The 22,637-nt window shown below is 49.7% G+C and overlaps 8 protein-coding genes across 8 annotated transcripts; 3 read left to right on the top strand and 5 right to left on the bottom strand.

Annotated features, from left to right (window-relative positions):
• The first annotated feature begins 1,149 nt into the window (after positions 1–1,149).
• F5147DRAFT_35408 (uncharacterized protein) lies at positions 1,150–3,925 on the top strand. Its single transcript, XM_041429358.1, has 3 exons — positions 1,150–1,331; positions 1,384–2,956; positions 3,013–3,925. The coding sequence occupies exons 2-3, from the start codon at positions 1,388–1,390 to the stop codon at positions 3,787–3,789; spliced, it is 2,346 nt and encodes a 781-aa protein (XP_041296155.1). The 5' UTR covers positions 1,150–1,331; positions 1,384–1,387; the 3' UTR covers positions 3,790–3,925.
• A 63-nt stretch (positions 3,926–3,988) lies between these two features.
• F5147DRAFT_787941 (FAD binding domain-containing protein) lies at positions 3,989–6,561 on the top strand (the record flags this gene model as incomplete). The annotated part of the gene is made up of 13 exons (XM_041442970.1): positions 3,989–4,361; positions 4,421–4,540; positions 4,598–4,673; positions 4,710–4,756; positions 4,819–5,020; positions 5,076–5,182; positions 5,239–5,448; positions 5,488–5,501; positions 5,552–5,607; positions 5,661–5,670; positions 5,724–5,748; positions 5,800–5,826; positions 5,875–6,561. The coding sequence occupies exons 1-13, from the start codon at positions 4,332–4,334 to the stop codon at positions 6,559–6,561; spliced, it is 1,611 nt and encodes a 536-aa protein (XP_041296154.1). The 5' UTR covers positions 3,989–4,331.
• Positions 6,562–7,206: 645 nt separating this feature from the next.
• F5147DRAFT_570914 (uncharacterized protein) lies at positions 7,207–7,608 on the bottom strand (the record flags this gene model as incomplete). Its single annotated transcript, XM_041431020.1, has 1 exon — positions 7,207–7,608. One exon carries the CDS (start codon positions 7,606–7,608, stop codon positions 7,207–7,209), a length of 402 nt encoding a protein of 133 aa, XP_041296153.1.
• Positions 7,609–9,868: 2,260 nt separating this feature from the next.
• Positions 9,869–12,257, bottom strand: F5147DRAFT_680112 (uncharacterized protein). Its single transcript, XM_041436294.1, has 2 exons — positions 10,468–12,257; positions 9,869–10,432 (listed from the first exon to the last, which is right to left on the bottom strand). Exons 1-2 carry the CDS (start codon positions 11,930–11,932, stop codon positions 10,194–10,196), a joined length of 1,704 nt encoding a protein of 567 aa, XP_041296152.1. The 5' UTR covers positions 11,933–12,257; the 3' UTR covers positions 9,869–10,193.
• A 3,441-nt stretch (positions 12,258–15,698) lies between these two features.
• On the bottom strand, positions 15,699–16,653 carry F5147DRAFT_680107 (uncharacterized protein). Its single transcript, XM_041436293.1, has 2 exons — positions 16,167–16,653; positions 15,699–16,114 (listed from the first exon to the last, which is right to left on the bottom strand). The coding sequence occupies exons 1-2, from the start codon at positions 16,603–16,605 to the stop codon at positions 15,843–15,845; spliced, it is 711 nt and encodes a 236-aa protein (XP_041296151.1). The 5' UTR covers positions 16,606–16,653; the 3' UTR covers positions 15,699–15,842.
• Positions 16,654–16,769: 116 nt separating this feature from the next.
• Positions 16,770–17,571, bottom strand: F5147DRAFT_744082 (uncharacterized protein; the record flags this gene model as incomplete). Its single annotated transcript, XM_041439652.1, has 2 exons — positions 16,770–16,908; positions 16,967–17,571. 2 exons carry the CDS (start codon positions 17,569–17,571, stop codon positions 16,770–16,772), a joined length of 744 nt encoding a protein of 247 aa, XP_041296150.1.
• A 120-nt stretch (positions 17,572–17,691) lies between these two features.
• F5147DRAFT_834817 (uncharacterized protein) lies at positions 17,692–19,176 on the bottom strand (the record flags this gene model as incomplete). The annotated part of the gene is made up of 9 exons (XM_041443932.1): positions 17,692–17,804; positions 17,855–17,989; positions 18,051–18,246; positions 18,304–18,354; positions 18,401–18,634; positions 18,688–18,791; positions 18,838–18,919; positions 18,971–19,039; positions 19,111–19,176. The coding sequence occupies 9 exons, from the start codon at positions 19,174–19,176 to the stop codon at positions 17,692–17,694; spliced, it is 1,050 nt and encodes a 349-aa protein (XP_041296149.1).
• Positions 19,177–19,963: 787 nt separating this feature from the next.
• Positions 19,964–22,609, top strand: F5147DRAFT_751890 (FAD binding domain-containing protein). The gene is made up of 12 exons (XM_041440203.1): positions 19,964–20,242; positions 20,299–20,418; positions 20,476–20,634; positions 20,711–20,912; positions 20,968–21,074; positions 21,129–21,160; positions 21,216–21,392; positions 21,449–21,504; positions 21,558–21,567; positions 21,620–21,644; positions 21,696–21,722; positions 21,771–22,609. Exons 1-12 carry the CDS (start codon positions 20,213–20,215, stop codon positions 22,455–22,457), a joined length of 1,632 nt encoding a protein of 543 aa, XP_041296148.1. The 5' UTR covers positions 19,964–20,212; the 3' UTR covers positions 22,458–22,609.
• Positions 22,610–22,637: the final 28 nt, after the last annotated feature.

Genomic DNA, 22,637 nt, shown 5'->3' with positions numbered 1-22,637 from the left:
CATGACTATAACCACCCAAGAAACCAGATAAGTCGATATTCCCTGGAAAATCAACGAGTGCTTCAGGAGACATAAATATGGAGGACGCTATATGCATACTCTCCGCTTGAGAATAACAAGATAAGCGATTCCAGCGCCTTGGCCGATTTTTATTTCAGACCTGAAGGATAGACGTGGACGACGAGGACTGGGTACGGGCGCTGCATCTTGGTGAACGTAATATCTGTCAACTGATGCGTATACAGCGCTCGATGGTGGATCGTCCGAGGAACCCAAGTAAGATGTCTTTTGATGAGATTTCTGCGTTGCAGATACGGGGGTTATTGCTTTGAACTATCCGCTGCCTGAATCTTATACGCCGAGGTCTGTGAGGAGGTTCGCAAGTTGGGAGTCCGTGGATAGATATATGAGCAGTGCCAACGGGTACATAGAGGAAAGGGAAGCGGTGTTAAAGAGTCGCATGCGAAGCACAGTCGGACCGGCATCCCAGCCGAACATCCAAATGTTCATTTGTTGTTGAATCGCATGACAGCACATGTCTCGCAAAAATGGACGCGGACAGCTCGAAATGCTTCGTCTGATGCACGTGTTGAGTGATATATCAACTCCATGGATAAATGCATGAGCTTCCCATGCCACGGCACGCGTACATCGCACTCGAGTTGGAAACCGGATATCGGTAGGTGCTGCGATTCAGAAGACAAGAAGGTTGACTTCCGAAGTTGTTATCTGTTGATGGTATGTTGCTTTAGGACCAGCAGGGGATTCCGGATCTATGTTTTCCTTGACGATGGTATTGTCCAACCCACTGCCCAGGCTTCTCAGCGGCAGGGTCGATTGGCGAAAAACACGCGTTGGATGTTCCGTAACCTAGCTCCGGTGAGTTTGACTGATGCTGCTGGGGGAAATGTATTCACCAACGCACCAGGCGAGTCCAAAGATGGGATCAAACTTGACCGCTGAGTTGTCTGTGCTGCGTTGATTCTTGAACGCTTAATTTTCGTTGAGGCCGACATCGAAAGACAATGAAAACTCGCACACAGGACGCTTGTCATGTCGATGTTTGATCGGGTTATCGACATGCATCGGGCCGTGGTCGCCAGTGGCCGCGTGAATGAAGGGGCCATGTCGATGAGTTGACACTCTTTGAGTCAAGGAAATCACAGAGTCTCAACCGGACGTGACAGTCTGACATGGTTGATATAAAATTGGTTATGTAATGTCAAAGCAGTGATACAATTTTGGACACTTTAAAAGTAGTAATAAGTTGTAGAGTCACTGCCATGTATTAACCCTGGCACACCTCATAACCTCGTCCTAGTCTTGTTCCTGTATGTGAATCCTTTATCAAGACAGAACCGAACTAACCAGCGCCTCATCTAGTCCCATGAGCCAACCACCAAGCACACCCCGAGCAGGTCCCAGTAACATAAGTGGCGACAAATCAAACACCTCACCACTCCCAATACCACCCCTCGCACGTTCCCAATCACACCATTCTACCGCCTCAAAGGCTTCGAAGCCTATCTCTCGCACTAGTTCACAACCTCCGACAAACCGTGAAGTTCTACAGCTCCTCGCAGATGCAGAATCTGCCGTGCGCGATCTCCGCGCCGACGTCTCTCTCTTAAATTCACAACTTGCATTCGAGCAGGACCGTGCTGATAATGCAGAGCTCAAAGCAAAGGAAGCATGCCTACGGTTCAAAGAGGCCAACGATACGCGCATAGTCTCTCAAAGCGAGATTGTACGTCTGACAGAGGAGCTAAGGCTATACAAAGACGCTCTCGAACAAGCACAGAAGGAGATTTTCCGTGCGCAGGGCGTGATGAAGGATGTCGAAGACAGGAGGAGGGAAGCAGAGGAGAGCGCTGCAAAGTCAAGGACTAGGTTGCGCAAATTGATGGAGGAGAAGATGATTGAAGTCGCTCGTGAGGAGGGCCGTAAACAGGGTCTCCAGGAAGGATTGGAGATGGGGAAGGATATGGGGTACGTGCATGGGCGGACAAAGGGTTATGCACAAGGTCGAGTAACAGCAGATCGTGTCCTCGACCGCTACTTTGCTGCCCCCAGTGACGATGAAGGTAGCGATTCGAGAGGTGGCTCTGTTGAGGCGCAGAATACCCCGCGATTCAGACCAGAACCGGTATCGCGCACTTCCAGCGAACAATCACGTCCTCTTACGCCTACACGTCCTCGCACGCCTACACGCCCCCGCGCTCAACATCAACCACAATCACAGCAACAGCAACGTCCACCCCAGACCTCATCTGCGCGCAGTACCATGTTCTCCCCTGCCAACGCGATGGACGACATTCCTTTAGATGGTTGGATTCCAGAAGCTGATTCTTCTCTCATTATCCGCTTGCCACCTCCACATGAGTTTCAGCGCTCGCGTCGTACGCCCTCGCCCATTTGTTCAAGTCCTGACACACCTTTGCGCTCCCTACCCCAAGATCCTGTACTTATGGTACCAGAGCCTCGATCTCCTGGCGCGCCGTTATATTCGGTCCCTGCTTCTGACTCTCGTAACCAACGAACGGTACGTCGGAGAGCTTCGGCTACGGAAAGTGTGGCCTCTACGAGGACGTCAGAACTAGAGCTGCTTAGTCCTCCGGAGCACCATCAATCTAGCGGGCTGAGTGTCATTCCCGAGGTTACGAGCGTACGTGAGCAGAGTAGTACACCTAGTAGCCGGAGCATGAGAGCGAGTGTAGAAGAAGAAGCAGACGAGGTGTGTTTTACTCGACAAAACTCATTTGTGGCGTGCGTGCTGATCGAGTTGCAGGCTGGCTTCGTACATGTTTCTATGCCAGCCCCGCGTTCGTCTAGAGAACAGATTCGGCTGCAGAAAGCACCGTCTGCTATATCAGTAGCTAGATCACCAGCACAACAATCAACGCGTCCCATTAGTTCATCATCATCTGGTACCGTTAACATCACGATCCAACCGCCGGTGAGTAGCCTCTCTTCTCAGACCATTGAGCATTGACAAACGTGACACAACTCTAGTCACGTCCCGCATCCAACATGTCGCAGGTAACACCGTCTGGGCAGCGCCCGTACTTCCTCAGTCCCGCAGACGCCGACCGCCCATTACCACCACCACCACCATCGTCGTATTCCCCATCACCAGCACACGTGACACCGTCGATGGTGCCTATACCGCCTACAGGTAGCACGATGTATTCAAGCTTACCTTCAGGCCTCCCACCCGGGTTCGTACCCACCGGCCCACCAACTCCGCGTCCATACACACCAAGCAGCAGCCTGGCAGCACCTGGCAGCTCCTCCCAACACGGTCACCACCAATACAGCGGACCCACCAACCACCAATACGCCAGCAACACGATCGTAGTCCCGTGCAGTCCCAAAACGATACACGACGACCCGAACGAACCAGTAGTGATCCCCCCTCCATCTCAGAAGTTTGGGCCTGAGTCGGATGACGACTCCAGTGATACTAGTAGTGATGCGGGGTTGCAGACGCCGAAGAGGAAGTATAGGGCTGCGGGGAGTGCGGCGAGTTTGTATACTGCTACTGCTCCTGGGAGTGGGACGAGGTATTCTGTGGGGATGGCTTTGAATGGGAGTGCGGGTGGGACGCCGAGGGTGGGGTCGTATGGACGGAGTGGGAGTGTTGGTGGTGGTGGAGGGGAGGGGTATGTGAGGAGTGGAGGGGAGGGGTATGTGAGGGGTGGAGGGGAGGGATACGCGAGTATGAGTGCCGGTGGTAGTGGGTTTGGGAGGATGGCGTATGTTAGTGAACAGGGGAGTGTGAGGGGGTGATATTCACGATTTATGATACAATGATTTACGAGTTTGAATTTACGATAAAGGTGCTGGCTCCTTCTTATATGGATTAGTATGACATGCGTTATAAATACTCTATCTGTTGTCTTTATGGAATACAAGGTTAGACTGTTATTACAAATCAATCTGATAACTCGACAGGGTTGTTTGTAGTTGTTTGTAGAGACACGGGGCAGTTTGTGCAACGTGCAGCCAAGATTCAGTGACTCGTATAGTCTACTAGTAAAGGAGTCAATTGGTATGTCTCTCGTTCCTGTGGCTAAGCCTCACAAGGTACACGTCAGTTTCTTTCAAGCTCGGGAACAGACATCAACACTAAACCCCATCGCACTGTGTCCGCGGACGTTTTGACATATCATCTGACAGGGACGTGTAATGTCGGCAATTCCTTGCTATCAGTTGCGACACTGATACGGGATGCACACTTGGACGTATGGTTACCTGTTCCGCTGTGATCGGCTATCCCCTATATTATAAGATGTGGATTAATGTGATTCAAAAACCTCTGAACGCTACACATGAATTCTACTCGTCCTCTCGTGCTAGTCGTAAGTGAACCGCATATATATGATGGAGGGTTGCTCTCAGCTTAGTTCCTCTTTCTTAGGTAGGCGCTGGGCCAACAGGTCTGGTAGCAGCGTTAACGCTCCTCCAGAACGGTATACCAGTTCGCATCATTGACAAAGATCCCAACCCTCGAATCGGACAGCGTGGTCCTGGAATCTGGGTGTGTCATGACAATACTTCTCTAATTTCCTATAGTCTCATTTAATGGATGATCTAGCCACGCTCCTTCGAACTCTTCAACTTCCTGAATGTCCCAGAAGTCAACGAGCTCGCCAAACCCGTCCTCACAATCCGTTCCTACAAGCACGGGACAATGTAATTTGCGACAGAATCGTTGATGACCCGGCATGTGGAACCTACCCCTACGATACCATTCGTACGTACTAAACAGAATTATCTCTATCAAGCAGTCATGCTAATGATTTCCACCCATTGTAGCACGTTCCAAAGCTGATAGGTCAGCAACTCCTGGATGTGATTCTGCGACGTCACCTAGAGAAATTCTCATGCTCTGTCGAGATGGGCACCGAATTGCGTTCGTTCGAGCAGTCCGATGAAGGTGTCACGGCTGTTCTAGCAAAAAACGGCATATTGGAAACTTTCAATACTAAGTGGGTGATCGGTGCTGATGGTGCTAGAGGTAAAACGCGGTCAAATTCAAATGTAGTAGGATGAGTCTGAGTTATGGTTTGTAGGCATCGTGCGTAAACAGCTCGGGCTTACATTCTTAGGCGAGACTAGAGACGATATCCGACTGGTCATGGGAGATATTCGTTTACATGGCGTTGGTCTTGATAGGGAAGTGCGTCCGATTTCTACCTAATCCATGAAGGAGTGCTGCTTATACTGTCTTGAAAGTATTGGCACCGGTTTGGGACCTTTAAGCGAGGGTATGTCCAGTCTCTACCCTTGAAGGTTGCGGATGTGTATATGACGTTGGGCAGCGTCTCATTGCGTCCAACAGACGAAATTGGCGAGGATGGCTGGCAGTTTGTCATCATTGACAATAATCTAGACACGACAAAGGTCGCTCAGAGCGAGGAGCTGATCTTCGAGACTATCACATCAGTGATACCCACTGAGATTACGTTTAACAAGCTCGTCTAGGTGAGGGAGTCCAGGTGTGTCTTATCTTGTTGCATAGATGAGTTTTCAATGTTCATTTGTTTAGGGCCAACATCCGCATGGTAAACAAGTTCAGCGAGGGCCGAGTTTTTGTTGCAGGCGGTATGTGGTTCTATTTTTGAATGATGTACCCGTGCTGATGGGAGTCTACGTAGATGCTGCTCAGTATGTCTATCTTTGAGCGCTTTCTTGCCAAATTGATTCTGACATATATTCAGTGTCCACAGTCCAACCGGTGGTCAGGTGTGTATGTTCTGATCAAATTCATATGCCTACTCACCTATCTATGAATAGGGACTCAATTCAAGTATACAAGATGCTGTAAGTCTTGCAAACGCAGTACGTATGACACCACTGACCGTATACCAGTTCAATCTAGGTTGGAAACTTGCGCTCGTCGAAAAAGGACTCGCCGACAAGTCTCTTCTTGAGACGTATAATGCCGAGCGTCTGCCTGTCATCTCCGAGATGCTCGAGATGACCACCACGATTCTCGACCAGGCATTAAAGACAGACAGCATAACCATCGCACGAACCCCCATCCTTTTTATGCTTGGGATCAATTACCGATTCAGCGACATCGTTCTCGACGAGTTTGCAATCCCAGGGAAGCCTATAAATGCGTACGGGGTGCTTGACGAGGAGCACCTAGAGGCTGGAGACAGGGCGCCTGACGCACCAAACCTAGTCCAGGTGGGAGGTGGAGAGTCTGATGTGAAGACACTTTTTAGTCTCTACAGACCTTGGTATCACACTGTGCTTGTGTTCGCGCCGAGTCATGCAGATGCTGCCCCGATCTTGGGTATGCTAGAGGCATATGATACAAGCGTTGTGCGATCGGCAGTCGTTCTGCCTTCATCCGCATCAGTAACGTCTGTTGCATCCCCTGCTGATCTCATTCTTGTTGATCAGGAGAGCCATGCTTATTCGGCTTACCTCATGAAAGCTGGCCAGGCGAGAGTGTTTGTGATACGGCCGGACGGAGTGATCGGGGCAATCGTACAGGGTACAGAAGGCGTGAAGAAGTATTTCTCTGGAATATTTTTGGATGTTTAGTTCTTTTTGCTTGTGCTCTTACATCTCAACTCATTCGTATTTTACCATCAACGTAGTTTTTAAGTAGCGTAGAGGTCATCGCTGTTTCCGCTTTCTCTAAGAGTTGAAAGCAGGCCGGTGGTTCGTATAGACATCTTTTCCTTGTAACTACTACACGCATAATATCGTCAGCAGTGTATCTATCGTTGGAAAAACAATCAAACAAGAACCCGACAAAGAAGTATGATGAGGGACAGGAACACACCAGGATATCATTCCAAGTATGATCCCAGTCGCTCAGAAATTTACAAATAGAGACGCACGGAGCACTTGAGTTCAATGATCTTGTCAGAATGAGCCGATCAGCACGTCCTTATATCTAGATCTGTACGTGTGAGGTTGTAGCCGCTTCATGACATACACTTCGATCGAGACTGGCTGTCATGAGAACGACGGTCGAGTTGGAAAGTCTGAAGGTACCGTCTGCTGTTCAGTGCATTGTTCAGTCAGGCAACTACAAATTCAGGATCGGCGCTAGGTATGAAATAGGAAGAGAACCATAGAATCAAATGGTACACTCGATATTGCAGCAATAAAATCATCGTTACGTGGAGCTGGAGGGATTGACGTCAGCAACTATGAGGACGGATGGTAAAGACTAAAAACTTATGCATCTTGGCAACTCGACCAGCGCGTCCCGTTCGCCATGCAGCTCAAATCAAGCTCAGGGTATCCTCTGGGTATCACCAATGAAGTCCAAGGAGTATAAAACACGTGTCGGGAAGCAGGAGGTACCCAGAAAAGAAGCTCATGTCTGGGCCCCATGACCCACCCATCAGGCTGCAGTAAGAAAGGGGTTGAATCAGAATGATGATGAGAGGCGGGTTCGAGCAAGTCAGCGGGGTTGGGCAAGGCGTGTTTCAGGCAGGGCGAGAAGGAAATGGGGGGATGGTTACAAGTGTTGGTTGGTGTGATATGATTCTCTTGAGTGGGAGATGCGGTACTTTGATGCAGTGGAGATGTAAAGGGATCCAGCTTCGTTGACTCGAGGGATGGCAGCACTTTCATAAGCCGCACAGTGTTATCCTCCGAACCAGACGCGATGCGAGTACCATCCGGTGAGAACGAGACTGACCAAACCAGGCCAGCGTGCCCCTTCAAGGGCCCACCCAATGGCTCTCCTGTCCCTGCATTCCACAGCCGCACAGTGTTATCCTCTGAACCAGACGCGATGTGAGTACCATCTGGTGAGAATGAGACTGACCAAACCCTGTCAGTGTGCCCCTTCAAGGGCTCACCCAAGGGCTCTCCTGTCGCTGCATTCCACAGCCGCACAGTGTTATCCGATGAACCAGACGCGATGCGAGTACCATCCGGTGAGAACGAGACTGAGGTAACCGGGCGAGTGTGCCCCTTCAAGGGCTCACCCAATGGCTGTCCCGTCGCTGCATTCCACAGCCGCATAGTGTTATCTGATGAACCAGACACGATGCGAGTACCATCCGGTGAGAACGAGACTGACCAAACCGCGCGAGTGTGCCCCCTCATTATGGCCTCCACAACCATCCACTTCAAATCCTGGCCGGATGCCAGACGAAGGCTATTCGGAAACATAGCCGTAAATTTGGTAGCAATGGTAGAGTTGACGGGAGAGAACGGGAGCGCTGATAAATACAGATGGGGTGTGCTGTGCAAAATCATCCCACCAAACACTTGCATGAATCTTTGTACATCCATCGTGGCGGACCGCACATCCTCGTATCCAGAATGGCCCTGTATTTATGTATGAGTTGTTCGTCCGACACTACCTCGTAGGCATGTGCTCACCTTCAGCCACTTGGCAATGAGTGGAAGCACAGCAACTGCACCACTGATTGCATTGAGAAGTCCGAGTGCCTCGATCCAGAACATCAGTCGCTCATTGTTGAAGAGTGATCTTATTTCCTTTGCGAGCTCATCATCGAAGTGTGTTGTTTGAACATGTGTAGCCCAATATCGACAGGAATAGGACAGATGTGGGGGAATGGATGCTTTGAGTCGTTCGGGCAGCTCCGTGTCTTGGGAGTTAGGGAGGTAGGATGACTTCAAACCACAGATATTGAAGCGAAGGCCATGTTCCATCACTCGTAGGGACGCAAAAGCAAGGTCACGTTGTACCTTGGACACTTCGACAAAAAAGTCTCCGCTGGATGACTCGTCTGTCGGGAAGTCGTGGAAAGATGCGTGAAGGGGTCGGATGGGAGTACACGAATTGGTGGTGCCGCTGAGGAGGGATCCCATATGCTTAATGATGTCCATGTTGTCGTGCTTGCTTTGGTCTGGAAAGTATTTCCGCATGATATTGAGGGAATTGAGAGGGAGTGGTTCGGCTGTGCCGAGTATTTGTCCCATCACAGAGCGAAATCCTGCTAATGCTCCTTTGTACTGCTCGTCATCTTCATATTGATCCCTTCTCATAATTTCTTTCAAAATCACCAGATACATATCGTACAACAGGTTCCTCTGCTTTCTGGGACTGCGTTTCGCCAATGCATCAAAGCGGTCCATGTGGCATACACCTAGAGGGGGATTTTTGATGTATTCGCAGGCGAGACGCGCCCACTCAAAGAGTCCGTCGGATTTCGCAGCGAGCATTGCAAGATGGTTGTCATGAAATTCTGATAGCTCTTTCAGCTCCTCAGATACGAAGGTCTCAATGTCGCACTCCGCGACATCAGGTGGAATATCGTCCATTGACAACCGCAGAATATGATCAGCGCCTTCAAACCCCTTTTCCATGTCAAGAAGCGGACGAGAGGTAACGAGAATCCGAAAGTTGGAAGGGAGTTCGGTGATTTGGGGAAGTCCTTTGTTCTGAAGTTTACCCACAAGTATCCAGAGAAGGTCCTGTCGCGTCTCTGCTCTGCCACTCTCGTCCAGCGCATCGATCACGATCAAGACAGGCCCTATGCTTGACTCAGAAAACTTCTTCAGAGGGTCCATGAGAAGCTTGCGCCACTGTTGGACAATATCTGTCGTATTCTTGAGCGAGGTCGCATTCTTGACTGCATTTGCTAACGCTCGTTTCATCCCCGGATCGCGATCAGCAAGATCGTGCGCGATGGTGGAGAAAATCTTTTCATGGCAACGGTCTGCTTCTCTGTGTCGATCGAAACAAAAACATGAACCGAGACCTCCCGTTTCCTCGAACCAGTTGGCAATTGTGTGCGCGATGGCTGATTTGCCCTTGCCTGCAGGGCCAGATAGCCACATCACGCGTTTAGCAGCATCTCCGCTGTCGTTGATCCAATCCATAATCTGGGAAAAAATCTTTTTGCGCATCCCTGGTAGGCACTGTTTCATAGTGTCTATGCGCTTTTCGTAGCTTGGTGTCTTTGTTTGTATTTGTACAAACTCATTCTACTTTCTAGGTTTCGATCTATGGACTCGGTATCCTCTTTCTAATGAAAACTACGAATGTAATGGGACTTCGTTGGATGCGTTTGTTAGTTTGCTTGTTTGTTTGTTTTGGGCGAAAGCCCCGCAGGGGCTTTCCAGCCCGAAACATGGGTCCGTGCCTCAGGCGCCAGGTGAGCTGTGTTCCCATGTATTAGGAGAACTACGACGCACTCAGCGAAGCTTGGGGCCCTTTCAACTAGGAGAAGTGCTTCTTTTCACCAGACTGGGGGGATTGTGTATCGCGTGAAAGGTTCCAGTACTGGTGAGGCCTGAATGTAAGGTGCGAGAATTACGGCATGCTCTCTGAGATATAGTGTGAACGCTTCGCTAGACCACCTTCCCATCGTTTTCACGACTTCGAAAGGCACTCCGCGCAGAAGGTATTCTAGCGTTCCCCCAATCCTAAGTCCGTGTCCTTTTAGTTCTGGTAGGTTTGCTGCCGCTGTTGCTGATGCTATCCTTTTCAATAGTTCTTTCTTCGATAAGGACGCAGTCCTTTGGCGTGTTTCCACGCGAACAGGTGCGCATCACCGTTTGCTGGATTGATTCTCAAGTGATTTTCCAACGCAGCGCTCGGGTCCGACGGCCCTTCCTGCATTGCCCAATATGCTTCCTCTCCTTCGTTTGGAGAACACTTAGTGCTTGGTAGGTGGAATTTTGTAACTGGCAGACCGTTGCGGTCTGCTGCTTTGGATACGCCGGATCTCGTTATGTGTTTCTTCGGATCGAATTCTTTGATTGCGTTTACCGTGAACTCCCCTAACCTTGCTATTGCATAGAAGGTCGTCGTCAAGCACGCGAAAATGGCCGCATCTAGCGGTGAATTGAGGCCTAGGTGGTCGCGAATGATGGATAAGTAAGCGGGCGTGAATGGTAGCCGTTTGGGACGCTTGGACGACTCAGGTGCTGCAGCCGCAGCTCCATCTAGCACTGCTTTCAACTCATTGGGTGGGATCAACCAATTCCTTCCATGAAGTAAGTGCCAGGCTTTTAGACCCGCCGCGTAGTTAGCTAACGATGATCCGGAGTAGGATCCTGCACAACTGCAGAGAAAATCGAGAAGGAGACTGCGTGCAACCGGACATCTGTGCTCTTCCGCGATGCTGTTTGTGTCGCAGAACACATGGAACACCAGCAAACCTGCCCCATATGTTTCTTTTGTCGATTGCGCCCAGGACGACCCGATGACGTCAAGGATTCGTTCTAACTGCGCCTCCGAAATTTCGTGTCTAGGAGACTGTGAGGTTACCGCTATCTCTTGTCTCGTACTATCTCCCGCTGGTAACCACAGTCTTAATCGGTCTCGCGCAAGACAATGGGGGCGCAGGGTGGAAGGTTTGGGTGTCAAATTAAGTCTATAGTTCTGGGGAATGGGGGAGGGGGAAGTATCTGTTACATTTGGTAGCGGTGCTCCGAATCGTGAGTTCTTATGTTTCATCGTCGTTGAGCGCACTGCTGATGAAACTTTCTTCTTCGGAACGGCTTTCTCTTGCTCGCTCAGCTGCTTGCTGTCTAAGCAGCTCGCGGTTGATAACTTTAGCTGCTGGAGCGAAGTAATGGCCATCGCGCAGGAGGCGGAGTTCTGCGGCAGACAGTGGTTCTGTAGCGTCGATGAGGAAGGTACTAAGCTCTGTTGGAAGGCTGATTGGGGGAAGAAGAAGGCTTGCTGGTCTGTATATTCCTCTGGATGGTTCATCTGCTGGGTTGGAAGCGCTTGGGACGTATGTAGTGACGACGTCGCAAGGGTAGGGTAGAGTGTGAATAAACTTGTTGATTCTACGAAAGACTTCGTTGACTTCTTGGTTTCTGTGTCTCCGTTTCCACCATCCTTCAACGACGCCTGTGTTGTCTCCATGGACGACGACGTGCCTGCCAATGCCAGGCAGAGAGGTGAGAGTGTATACGAGGAGTTCGAAAGCCACTGCCTCCGCCCATCCGATGTCTCATTGACCATTGTGTGTTTTCCACCCTGGGATTAACCTCCAGGCCCTCCAGTAGTTGCCTATTACGATGCCTATTCCAATTCCTGAGCTTGCGTCTGAGAATGCGAGAGGATTTTCGAGTTTGATAGATGGGTAAATTGCTCGTTTTACGCCACCGGGCTGAAGTAGTCTAGCCCACCATTCTAGATCCTTCGCTACCCTGCTTCCTGCTCGATGCGGAAGGAAAGGCTTAGCGCCGCAGTGGGAAAGCATTAGGGTATAGCACGGGTATGGGCCACACCGCGGGTATGGGGGTCACGGGTATGGCGGGTACGGGTACGGTGTCGAGATGTGGTACCCGTGGTCATACCGTACCCGTTAGCACGGTATACGGGTATGTTTACGGGTGTCTCCGATAGAACCGAGAGTGGAAAGGACGGGACGGCCGAAGAACAGGCACAAGGGGAGATGCGCATCCAAAACGGGCATGGTGAGCGACCTGTCGACGTCGGCTCGCGCCCTCTAATGTTTCAGTCCATTTTATCTTATATCACAGTACCTGACGCACGCACCTTATAATCTAGGTATAGAATTTGTTAGTAGAGAGTCTTCAATGCGAATACTGAGATATTCGCACCTTTGTCTAGGTCCCGCCTGTCCGCTTCGATATACATCACTTTAACTCTACATTTCTCAATACTCCCTCCATTCACTCCATCATTATGGTCAATCAGACGGCCTCGATCGCCGAGTCTACACGTTCAGAAACTTCAGATGTATCATCATCGAGTCCGCAGTCCATAGCGGCAGACAATGTTGCAAAACGTGTTAAGCTTATCGTTCCACAGGTCGAAGCAACCCCCTCCGAGTTGCACTCTCCTGCTCCGGAAGTAATTGATATCGATGAAAATGATGCACCTCCTGCTGCTGAACAGGACAATGAGGCCGATCTAAGTATGTGAACTTATTGCTCGTGTCTGCATGGACCTTGATTAATTTTCACTCACAGACGCACTCAAAAAAACTTGGCGTTCAGCAGTCTATTCTTTTTTTAAGCTTGACGCTGTGACTGTCCAGTATCTCGATGGACGTCTAGTTCATTTCTTCCCTTGCGGGGCACGCAAGTGCAAACTCCCTGCTGGGGGTGTTCGCAACAGGTGAGCATAAGTTGTCAATTGTTTCAATATGAGGTGGTTTGTGCTGACCCATGTCTCGCTAGTTCTCCACCCTGGCCTGAAGCTCGAATATTTCCGACTACAAAAATGGGAAGATGAATGGATTGAGGCTGCCGAAAATCTCATTCGAGAAGAGTACATAGATCGTTACAAAGACCAGGTCTTACCTTCGACTCCAGCTGCACATGTCTTGGCAGAAGACAAGGTGCGACAATGTGCTGATGACTTTGGTGACATATCTCTTGGCATAGCGGCATCTCTAGTAGATGAGCTTGACAACTATTTGCGGCAACCAGTGGAGAATACCAAAGTCCCGCTGCAATGGTGGGTCCATAATCAAAAGACATATCCAAATTTGCACCGGATGGCACTTGATTACCTTAGTATCCCTGGTAGGTTGTGCACCATTGCTCTCGCTAGCATCACAGCTTATGTATCACACACCATAGCTACCTCAACTGCAGTTGAACGTGTATTTTCGCAAGGCCGGCACCTTCTGCACTTTACTCGAAACCGCTTGTCTCCAGCATCAACCCGTGCATTCCTCTGTCTTGGCTCATGGCTCCGCTGTGATCTGGTAGTGCACGAGGACCTTACTAAGATCATGAAGTCTCTGAAGAAAAGAAAACGAGAGGACGAGAGCGTTGGATAAGGTTATTCTACGTAGTCCCACTATTTTTTGTTTGTGTACCCGCGGGTAAATGCAACACCGCGGGTAAGCTGCCATACCGCGGGTTAGTACGGGTAATACCGTACCCGTATCTGTACGGGTATGGTGTTGACGGGTACGGGTACGGTGTTGATCTTCCGACCCGCGGGTGTACCCGTGCTATACCCTAGAAAGCATCTCCTCGAGGCTTGTTAGGTATGCTCTGCCTCGTGGTACTGCTTGGCACGCATGTAGTAACTTGCCATATAGCTCTCGTACGTCCTGTAAAACATGCGCTGGTCTCTTTCTCCATTCGTCGATTGCTGCCAGATATTTGTTGACTTTTGCGGGACTCAGTGAGACTATCCTTCGTCCGATATCCCAAAGGAATCCTATATAGATTGTTGTCGATGAGAACGGTTGGTCTTTCAACAATTCCCATATAATGCCTAGGATACTTGACAATTCATTGATATCTTGCAAGCAAAATGCAAAAAGCTCATCATGTTTCGATCTCGGTGAGTGAAATGAAAGGTCTTGCAGAGGCTTTGAACAGTCCTCACTCAATTCCTCCAGTTTTCCTGTCTCCCAACACATGTCGCCGAACCACAGCCTTGCGCCAGATTGTCTCATCCCTTCTTTCACGAAGACTTGATTCCACTTCTTCCTCTTATCGTTGTACGGCTGTAAGTACTCTCTTCTGATTCTGAAAAAGATATGATCGTCTACCCATTTGTCTAATGGGCCGATGCCGTTGCTCCTAAATATTTCGGCGCCCGCATCTGCTACATGCCCGTATACTCCTGCCGAAGGGGTGGCTCCGAACGCAGTGCATGTGTCGATGCAGAAGTGGGAGTCTGATACTCTTACTATTCCTGCTGGCCATTGCGAGGGGCGCAGTGGGATTGTCCGGTAAGCTTCTGCCATGTCTCGTGTGGCTGTTACGCTGACCGTCAGTTGGCGTGTGCGAACTAGGATAGGTCTTCTCAGCGACGGCTCGAGTGAGCCTACTGAAGCTGAGGGTGGTTCTCGGCTTGACGGAACGTCAAGGGTTCCTCCGGCGATCTCGGTAAGGCGGCGCTCGTCGAGATGCAGGGCTAGCAGATACGTGCTAAGTCGTAAGGGGGCGACTTAGAAGTGCGGTCTTGCACAAGGAAGCTAGTAAGGCTTAGATGAACAAGTTCTGGGATGAACCTAGTAGATTAAAGTAAAGTCTAAGTACAATAATCCTGTCTACTTATAGGGAAGTACTACAAGTATTCTAGCTCAGTCTGTAATCAATAGTATATCTATGATCTATGATAACAGGACATGAGGTCAGATAAGGTACATGAGGCTTAACCTCTGATCAAGCGTGCAGCGCCAAGTGCGACTGCGCATAGGTACAGGAAGCGCCAAGAGCGCTCCGGATCTTCATGAAGCGACATGTGGTATGCATGCGCTGATCTAGGGTGACCATGAGGCGTACAGCCTCCATGGATCAGGTACAAGGCCATCTAGGCCAGGGGCAGGGTCATAGCGCCAGGGGCAGGGTCATAGCGGTGTAGACCGCTGTCTTTCTAGGCGCAGGCGGCGCACCGCTGCGCGGGGAGTCTAGCAGAGCAGGGGCAGGCGTAGGCAGAGCAGGGGCTCCTGTAGGTGTTACGGATGCCTGTAACAGTGGCTGCCTCTGAACCTGGGGGAAGGTTTGCGATTATTAGATATATATTCGAAAATTTGCCCCATGTCGTCGGAAAGTCACTGGCATTAATGTAGGAGTTTATCGAGGGATTAGGATGCGAAACGTTTGGGGATGCTGGAAAGGAAAAGTTTTGTACTATCCTGAATTTGCCTGGCTTGCCCGGCTTAGGGATTATGGACAGCGGCGACGATTGAAACGGTCCTATGAGACTTTCCAATGATTCAGCTCGAAAGGGTCCAATATACCTTCCTTTGTCCAATTCTTTTCGGATGATACTTTCAAATTCGTTCTGGTACTCGGTAATCGAACTTTTATTTGGTGGAACCTGCATAAATCTGACAGGAGGAAAATCTATCTCAAAACCTAACCGGAGGCCGTTTGGTATCTTGGCGAAACGCCCAAGAAGTCCTGCTCTTCGAAGTTCCTGTTCCCATGCGTCAGCCTTGTATGGCGTCAGCGGCATCTGCTTTCTGTGCTCTAGGGCATCTTTGGGCTCCGTGCGTAGCGGCTCCGCAGCCTGAACAGGCGTGGCGCGCATCGTGTTTTGGTGTTGTGCATCCTTCCTCCCTCTGCCAAGCGGTACAGAGTTGTTTCCCGTCTTTAGCCCAAAGGCCTTTGCGGATGCGCTCTGCGCAGGTCTCGAACTTCTTGTCCCATGTTTGCTTGGCCGTACACTCGATGGTGCGGTGCGGGTGTCTTCCCAGACAGACTGCGCAGCAAGGTAACAAGCCTGCATTGACAATGGGACGGACTGTTTGTACCTTCTTGTTGCTGGACGAGTAGTCCTCTGCAGGAGTATACGGACACTTCTGCGAAGCTGCAAGGTACTGCGGTTGAGCTGTTACGAAAGCTGCTGCTGCTTGCTGCAGTGCCAAGTAGGGGGGACAGTGTAGTTCCAGTTTTGATTCGATTGAATGGGCGCATGGTGGCCGTGAGGGAACAAGGCATATGATAGCCAAGGTAAGGAGGCATATGATAGCCAGGGGTGTAAAGGAGGCACGCGATGGCCGGGGTGAAAGCACGCGATGGCCAGGGGGTAAAGGCACGCGATGGCCAGGGGGTAGAGGCACGCGATGGCCAGGGGGTAAAGGCACATGATGGCCAAGGTGTACGAGAAACGGCACGCGATGGCCAGGGAGAGTACAGTTTCGTACAAGCCCATTTTTGTCGGCGCGTGATTGGCCGACAAGAAAGACACATTGCACGATGACAACGAGTTGTAATTGTTAGTATACGAGAAAGTTTTTTAAGAGACTTTTCGTTAGGAATGGCTGCGGATTCGCGATGACATTTACTGACCTGAATAGCGATAGCCGTCTCCTTTTCTCTCTTCTCGTTGAACAGCTCTTCTCTTGCTTCGAAAATTAAATCTTGATTGAGGTCTTCAAGACTCCATCCTTGCGCCGTTCCGATAGTCTGATGCCAACGTCGTCGTTGCTGGGATTGATACAGTAGTAGCGCTCGTTGTTTGAGCTGATCTGGTGAATGGCGCCAACGATGTGTCTGTAGAGCAGACCAAAATTGTATATGCATGTCCGTCCAATCATCAGGCCAGTCGTACAATTTCATCATTGTGATCATTCGAGGGGCGGCTTCGTTGAATTCTTCCCAAGACAGGTTCTCGTCTTTCACAACCGGAGCTGCTTTCGGGTCCTTTACTGCCGCTGCTGGGATCCAAGAGTGTAGACCGTCTGCTGCTGGTAGCATTACCATAGCTTCCGGTTCCGCAATTAAGTTGGACAGTTTCGCATCTTCGAGACCATGGTTGGTGAAATAATGGAGCTCGCAGTAGTCTCCGGATTTCATCTTCCTTATAGCGTATTGCGCTGGGAGAATAGTGGGGTCAGAAGGTACTTTTCCGCGCACTATGGGCGCGTACTTAGTTTTGTTCTTCTTCCGTTCCTCTAGACGTGCAGTTTCCTCTTCCTCCTTGCGTTGTTGCTGACGTTCTTCCTCTTCGTCCTCTTCTCTTTGCCTGGCCTCTATCATGCGCCGTTGTCTAAGTGCCCAACGGTCTTTCTCAGCGTTGTTAGCTAAGGTCCATAATGCTGCTAGGGTCCGAGCTGCATTTTCATTCGAGAGGCCTTCTTCTACTAATTGACGCCGCGAAGCTTCGTGTTCTTGTGATGCGAAGTCTGGCCTTACTGCCAAGTTAGGATCTTCCATTAGTTAGTACGGTACTTCGTGGGTCTTGTATGCAAAAGATGAAGCTAGAGTAGTGAGCTTCTGACGAAAAGTGGCTCAGCTGCGAGGTGGGCAGAACCAAGAGGTGCTGCGCCACCTCGCTTATTCCGCGCTTAGACTAAATTCTAGGCCTGCCTCGTGCCTCGGCCGGCCTAGCCCGCCATTTAGTCCCGCTCCCGCTGCATAAGTCATGCCGTTGAGATCGAGCGTTTCACCTTTAAGAGTATGAGTGCATCTACAAGGACAAGTACGTATGAATCATTACCTGCAAACTGGACAAAGATAGCTACGTCCCGATCAGTTTGATCGCGAAATTGTTGCATAAGGCCGTCCAAGGCGTCGTTGTACCGTGTGACGATATCATCCATTTCCGCGACAACATTTTTACCAATTCTCTTCCCTATATCATGGTAAGTATAAAAGTTGTGCCAGTGTGCGAATGCAATAGTCCGACGACTCACAGAAGCTCTTCGTCTCCGAGTATTCCCTGATGAAACGGGCGCACTCCAGAGTCTGTTGGGCAATCTTTCCGATGACATCATGCATCGATTCAACCTTGGAAAGATTCTCGTCTCTGGTAATGAAGCCATAGACTTCATCTAATTTCTGGAGAAGACGATCTACTGACTCGTCCCGCTTCACTTGAGCAAGAATAATCTGAAAGAATCAAGACTTCTGAGTGGGAAGTAGATCTCCGGGCAACATAGAACATACTTTGGCTGCAGCAGAAAGTACGCCCAACGCCATCTTTGCATATGGATGCACCTATAACCTGATTAGTTCGCTACTAATTAAGGGGAGCATTCCATACATTTGCGATCTTCTCGATGGCGCTGTCGAAAATTTTTAGGGGTTGGAGGTAATTGGTCTGGAAATCATCTGCAGCAGCGAGACCAGCTTGGGCATTCGCGGCGGCGGATGTCACAGACTTCGCATGCCCCCCGAATGTTTTCATATGTTCTGAAGCCTTGTGGGCACCCTGAAGTTCAGCACCAGCTGATTTGGGACCAGAGGTCCCCTCTACGCCAGAGGAGATGTCGAGAACCTGCGCGACCAACAAAACTTAGAGACGAGAACCATATAATTCGATGCAAGTACCTTCGAAGCGGGTTCTCCGGATGTGCCTTGGCTGCTGGGATTTTCAGCTGTGGTGGGATGCTTGTCGTCCGTAAAAGGTAGTGTATGTGGCGTTTCCTGAGCGCCTCTGATAAAAAAAATTGAGCTGGGATTAGGAATTCGGACACCTACCTCGATATTCTGATTCAACGAAGTATCCTGAAGGTCGGCATTCTGTCGCAGGAATGCGGCTGCGGGAAGCCTTGGAGAGTTTCTGCACAATATCAGCCATATTCAGAATCAAGAAACCTGGCACTCTACTCACAGAAAGTTTCTTGGTGGCGCCTTTCGCAAATTTCTGAATAGTCTGCTTGACTCGACTACGGGGTCGGCTCTGGGCGAAGAAAGCGTCAGAAGCAGCCATGAGCGCTCATCCACAGTGAGAAAGCCCTTGAGACTACATACCGAGCTTTCACGAACGGTTGCCTCGCAGGCTTCTGGAGGAGGATCTGCCCTATGGTCTCTATTCATCACGAGTAGTCGATTGCTGTAAGCGAAGTGAGGGTGCAAGAAGTAGGTGGGAGAAAAGAGAGAACCTCTGGCATAAGCTGAATACCCTTGACCAAAGCATGGCCAACACGTTGACCGGCTTCTTGAGGCGCTAATCATGATTAATCGGGCATAGCCCATTGCCGAAGAGAGCATAAAGCTTTGAAGTGCCGATGCCATCTACATAATCATTCAGCACACTCACTGGTGCACTGGGAGAAGCGAAAGAAATGGTTGGTTGTTGTAGGAAATAGTTTGAAGGTCGAGACTGAGTTCATTGGGGAATGCGTTGGCAAAGAGTTTGGAGAGGGAGATGCAAGACTTTAGATAGGCTTGTCGTGTAGGGACGTTCAGGTTTTGTAGGCATTGAGCAACAAAAGGATAGTGAATTCAATCAGGATCTACAAAAATAGATGGGTTTACAAGCGAGGAACTAGGCATACAAGCTTAGGTGGAAGGTACACGCGAGTACTGTGTGCATCGAATGGTTGTTGAAGTGGTGGAAATAACATCAAAGCAGGTACAAAGAGAGTAAGATGAGGTGGCGGTAGCAATGAGATATATACAAAGGAGGAGTGAAAGAATGAAGTAGGAACGGAAAAGATAGACCCCGTCCAGCTGGTGCGTACTATATGTTGCGATGATTGACAATGGTTGAAATTTGAAATTTGAAACGTTGACATGTTCATCGTTACTGTAGCTTAGTAAGCTTCACCAATGATGTGCACGTTCAGTTTCACTATACATAGCTCAACAGACACATCAATAGATTCAATACGCATCAGATAAACCCCCATCAAATTTATGGCACTGTGTCCGCAGACGTATGGAGTCACTTATGAGCGTTTTGACATATTGTTCAACGGGAACGCAGTGTAACGCCGGCAGTCCCTTTCTATCAGCTGCGGCACTGATATGGACGTACGGTATGGTTACCTGCTGTGATCGGCTGTGCATCCCCTATATTATAAGACGTAACTGTCCATTATTCTGATCCAAAAACCTCTGAACTCTACACATGAATTCTACTCGTCCTCCCGTGCTAGTCGTAAGTGAACCGCATATCATGGATGGTTGCCCCTCAGCTTAGTTCCTCTTTCTTAGGTAGGCGCTGGGCCAGCAGGTCTGGTGGCAGCGTTAACCCTCCTCCAGAACGGCATACCAGTTCGTATCATCGACAAAGATTTCAACCCTAGAATCGGACAGCGTGGTCCTGGAATCTGGGTGTGTCATCAAACCACTTCTCTAATTTCCTATAGTCTCATTTGATGCATAATCCAGCCACGCTCCTTTGAACTCTTCAACTTTCTGAACGTTCCAGAAGTCAACGAGCTGGCGAAACCCGTTTCCACACACCGTTCCTACAAGCCCGGGACAATGGAAGTCGCGATAGAATCTTTGATGATCCCGCATGCGGAACCTACCCCTGCGATACCATTCGTACGTACTGTGCAGAACCTTCCGGCGTCGTCTCTCAAGTAGCTATGCTGACGAATCGCGATTTTTTGTACTTCAGCACACTCCAAAGCTAATAGGTCAACAACTCTTAGATGTGATTCTGCGAGGTCACCTAGAGAAATTCTCGTGCTCTGTCGAGATGGGCACCGAACTGCGTTCGTTCGAGCAGTCCGATGAAGGTGTCACGGCTGTTCTAGCAAAGAACGGCATATTGGAGACTTTCGACACCAAGTGGATTGTCGGCGCTGATGGTGCTAAAGGTGAGTTGCGATCAAATTCAAATGCTGGAGGATAAGTCTGAGTTATGGTTTGCAGGCATAGTGCGCAAACAGCTCGGGCTTACATTCTTAGGTGAGACTCGAGACGATATCCGACTGGTCATGGGGGATATTCGTTTGCATGGTGTTGGTCTTGATAGAGCGGTGCGTCCAATTCTACCTATCCATGAAGGAGTGCTCCTTATACTGTCTTGAAAGTATTGGCACCGTTTTGGGACCTTTAAGCGAGGGTATGTCCAGTCTCTGCTCTTAAAGGTTGCGGATGTGTATATTGACGCTGGACAGCGTCTCATTGCGTCCAACAGACGAAATTGGCGAGGATGGCTGGCAATTTGTCATCATGGACAATGATCTAGACCTGACAACGGTCGCTCAGAGCGAGGAGCTGATCTTCGAGACTATCACATCAGCGATACCTACTGACATTACGTTCAACAAGCTCGTCTGGGTGAGCGAGTTCAGGTGTGTTTTTATCTTGTTGCATACATGCGTTTTAAATGTTCATTTGCATACTTTAGGGCCAATATCCGCATGGTAAACAAGTTCAGCGAGGGCCGCGTTTTTGTTGCAGGCGGTATGTGGTTCTATCTTTAAATGATGTGCCTGTGCTGATGGAAGTCTACGCAGATGCTGCTCAGTATGTCTATCTTTGAGCGCTTTCTTTCCAAACTGATTCTTGCATGTTTCAGCGTCCACAGTCCAACCGGTGGTCAGGTGTGTGCGTTCTGATCGAATTCCGATGCCTACTCATCCATCTATGAACAGGGACTCAATTCAAGTATACAAGATGCTGTAAGTCTTGGAATTGCAGTACGTATGACACCACTGACCGCATACCAGTTCAATCTGGGTTGGAAGCTTGCGCTCGTCGAAAAGGGGCTCGCCGACAAGTCTCTTCTTGAGACGTATAATGCCGAGCGTCTGCCTGTCATCTCCGAGATGCTTGAGATGACCACCACGATTCTGAACCGTGTAGTACAAACGGGCAGCATAACCGCAGTACGAAGCCCCATCCTTTTCATGCTTGGGATCAATTACCGATTCAGCGACATCATTCTTGACGAGTTTGCAATCCCGGGGAAGCCTATCAATGCATACGGGGTGCTTGACGAGGAGCACCTAGAGGCTGGAGACAGGGCGCCTGATGCACCAAATCTGGTCCAGGTGGGAGGTGGAGATTCTGACGTGAAGGCGCTTTTTAGTCTCTACAGACCTTGGTATCACACCGTACTTGTGTTCGCACCGAGTCATGCAGATGCTGCCCCGATTTTGGGTGCGCTGGAGGCATATGACACAAGCGTTGTGCTATCAGCAGTCGTTCTGCCTTCATCCGCATCAGTGACGTCTGTCGCATCTCCTGCTGACCTCGTTTTTGTTGATCAGGAGGGTCATGGTTATTCGGCTTACCTTGTGGAAGCTGGCCAGACGAGGGTGTTTGTGATACGGCCGGACGGAGTGATCGGGGCGATCGTACATGGTGCAGAAGGCGTGAAGAAGTATTTCTCAGGAATATTTTTGGATGTTTAGTTCTTTTTGCTTACATCTCAACTCATTCGTATTTTACCATCAACTTAGTTGTTAAGTAGCGTAGAGATCATTGCTTTGTTTCCGCTCTCTCTAGGAGTTGAAAGCAGGCCGGTGGTTCGTATAGACATATTTTGCTTGCAACTACTACACGCATAATATCGTCAGCAGTGTATCTATCGT

Source organism: Suillus discolor (assembly GCF_016758755.1).
Source record: "Suillus discolor strain FC423 chromosome Unknown F5147scaffold_11, whole genome shotgun sequence".
Lineage (NCBI taxonomy): Eukaryota > Fungi > Basidiomycota > Agaricomycetes > Boletales > Suillaceae > Suillus > Suillus discolor.
The sequence above is the reverse complement of the archived record's forward strand: the minus strand, read 5'-3'. Positions and strand labels throughout refer to the sequence as shown.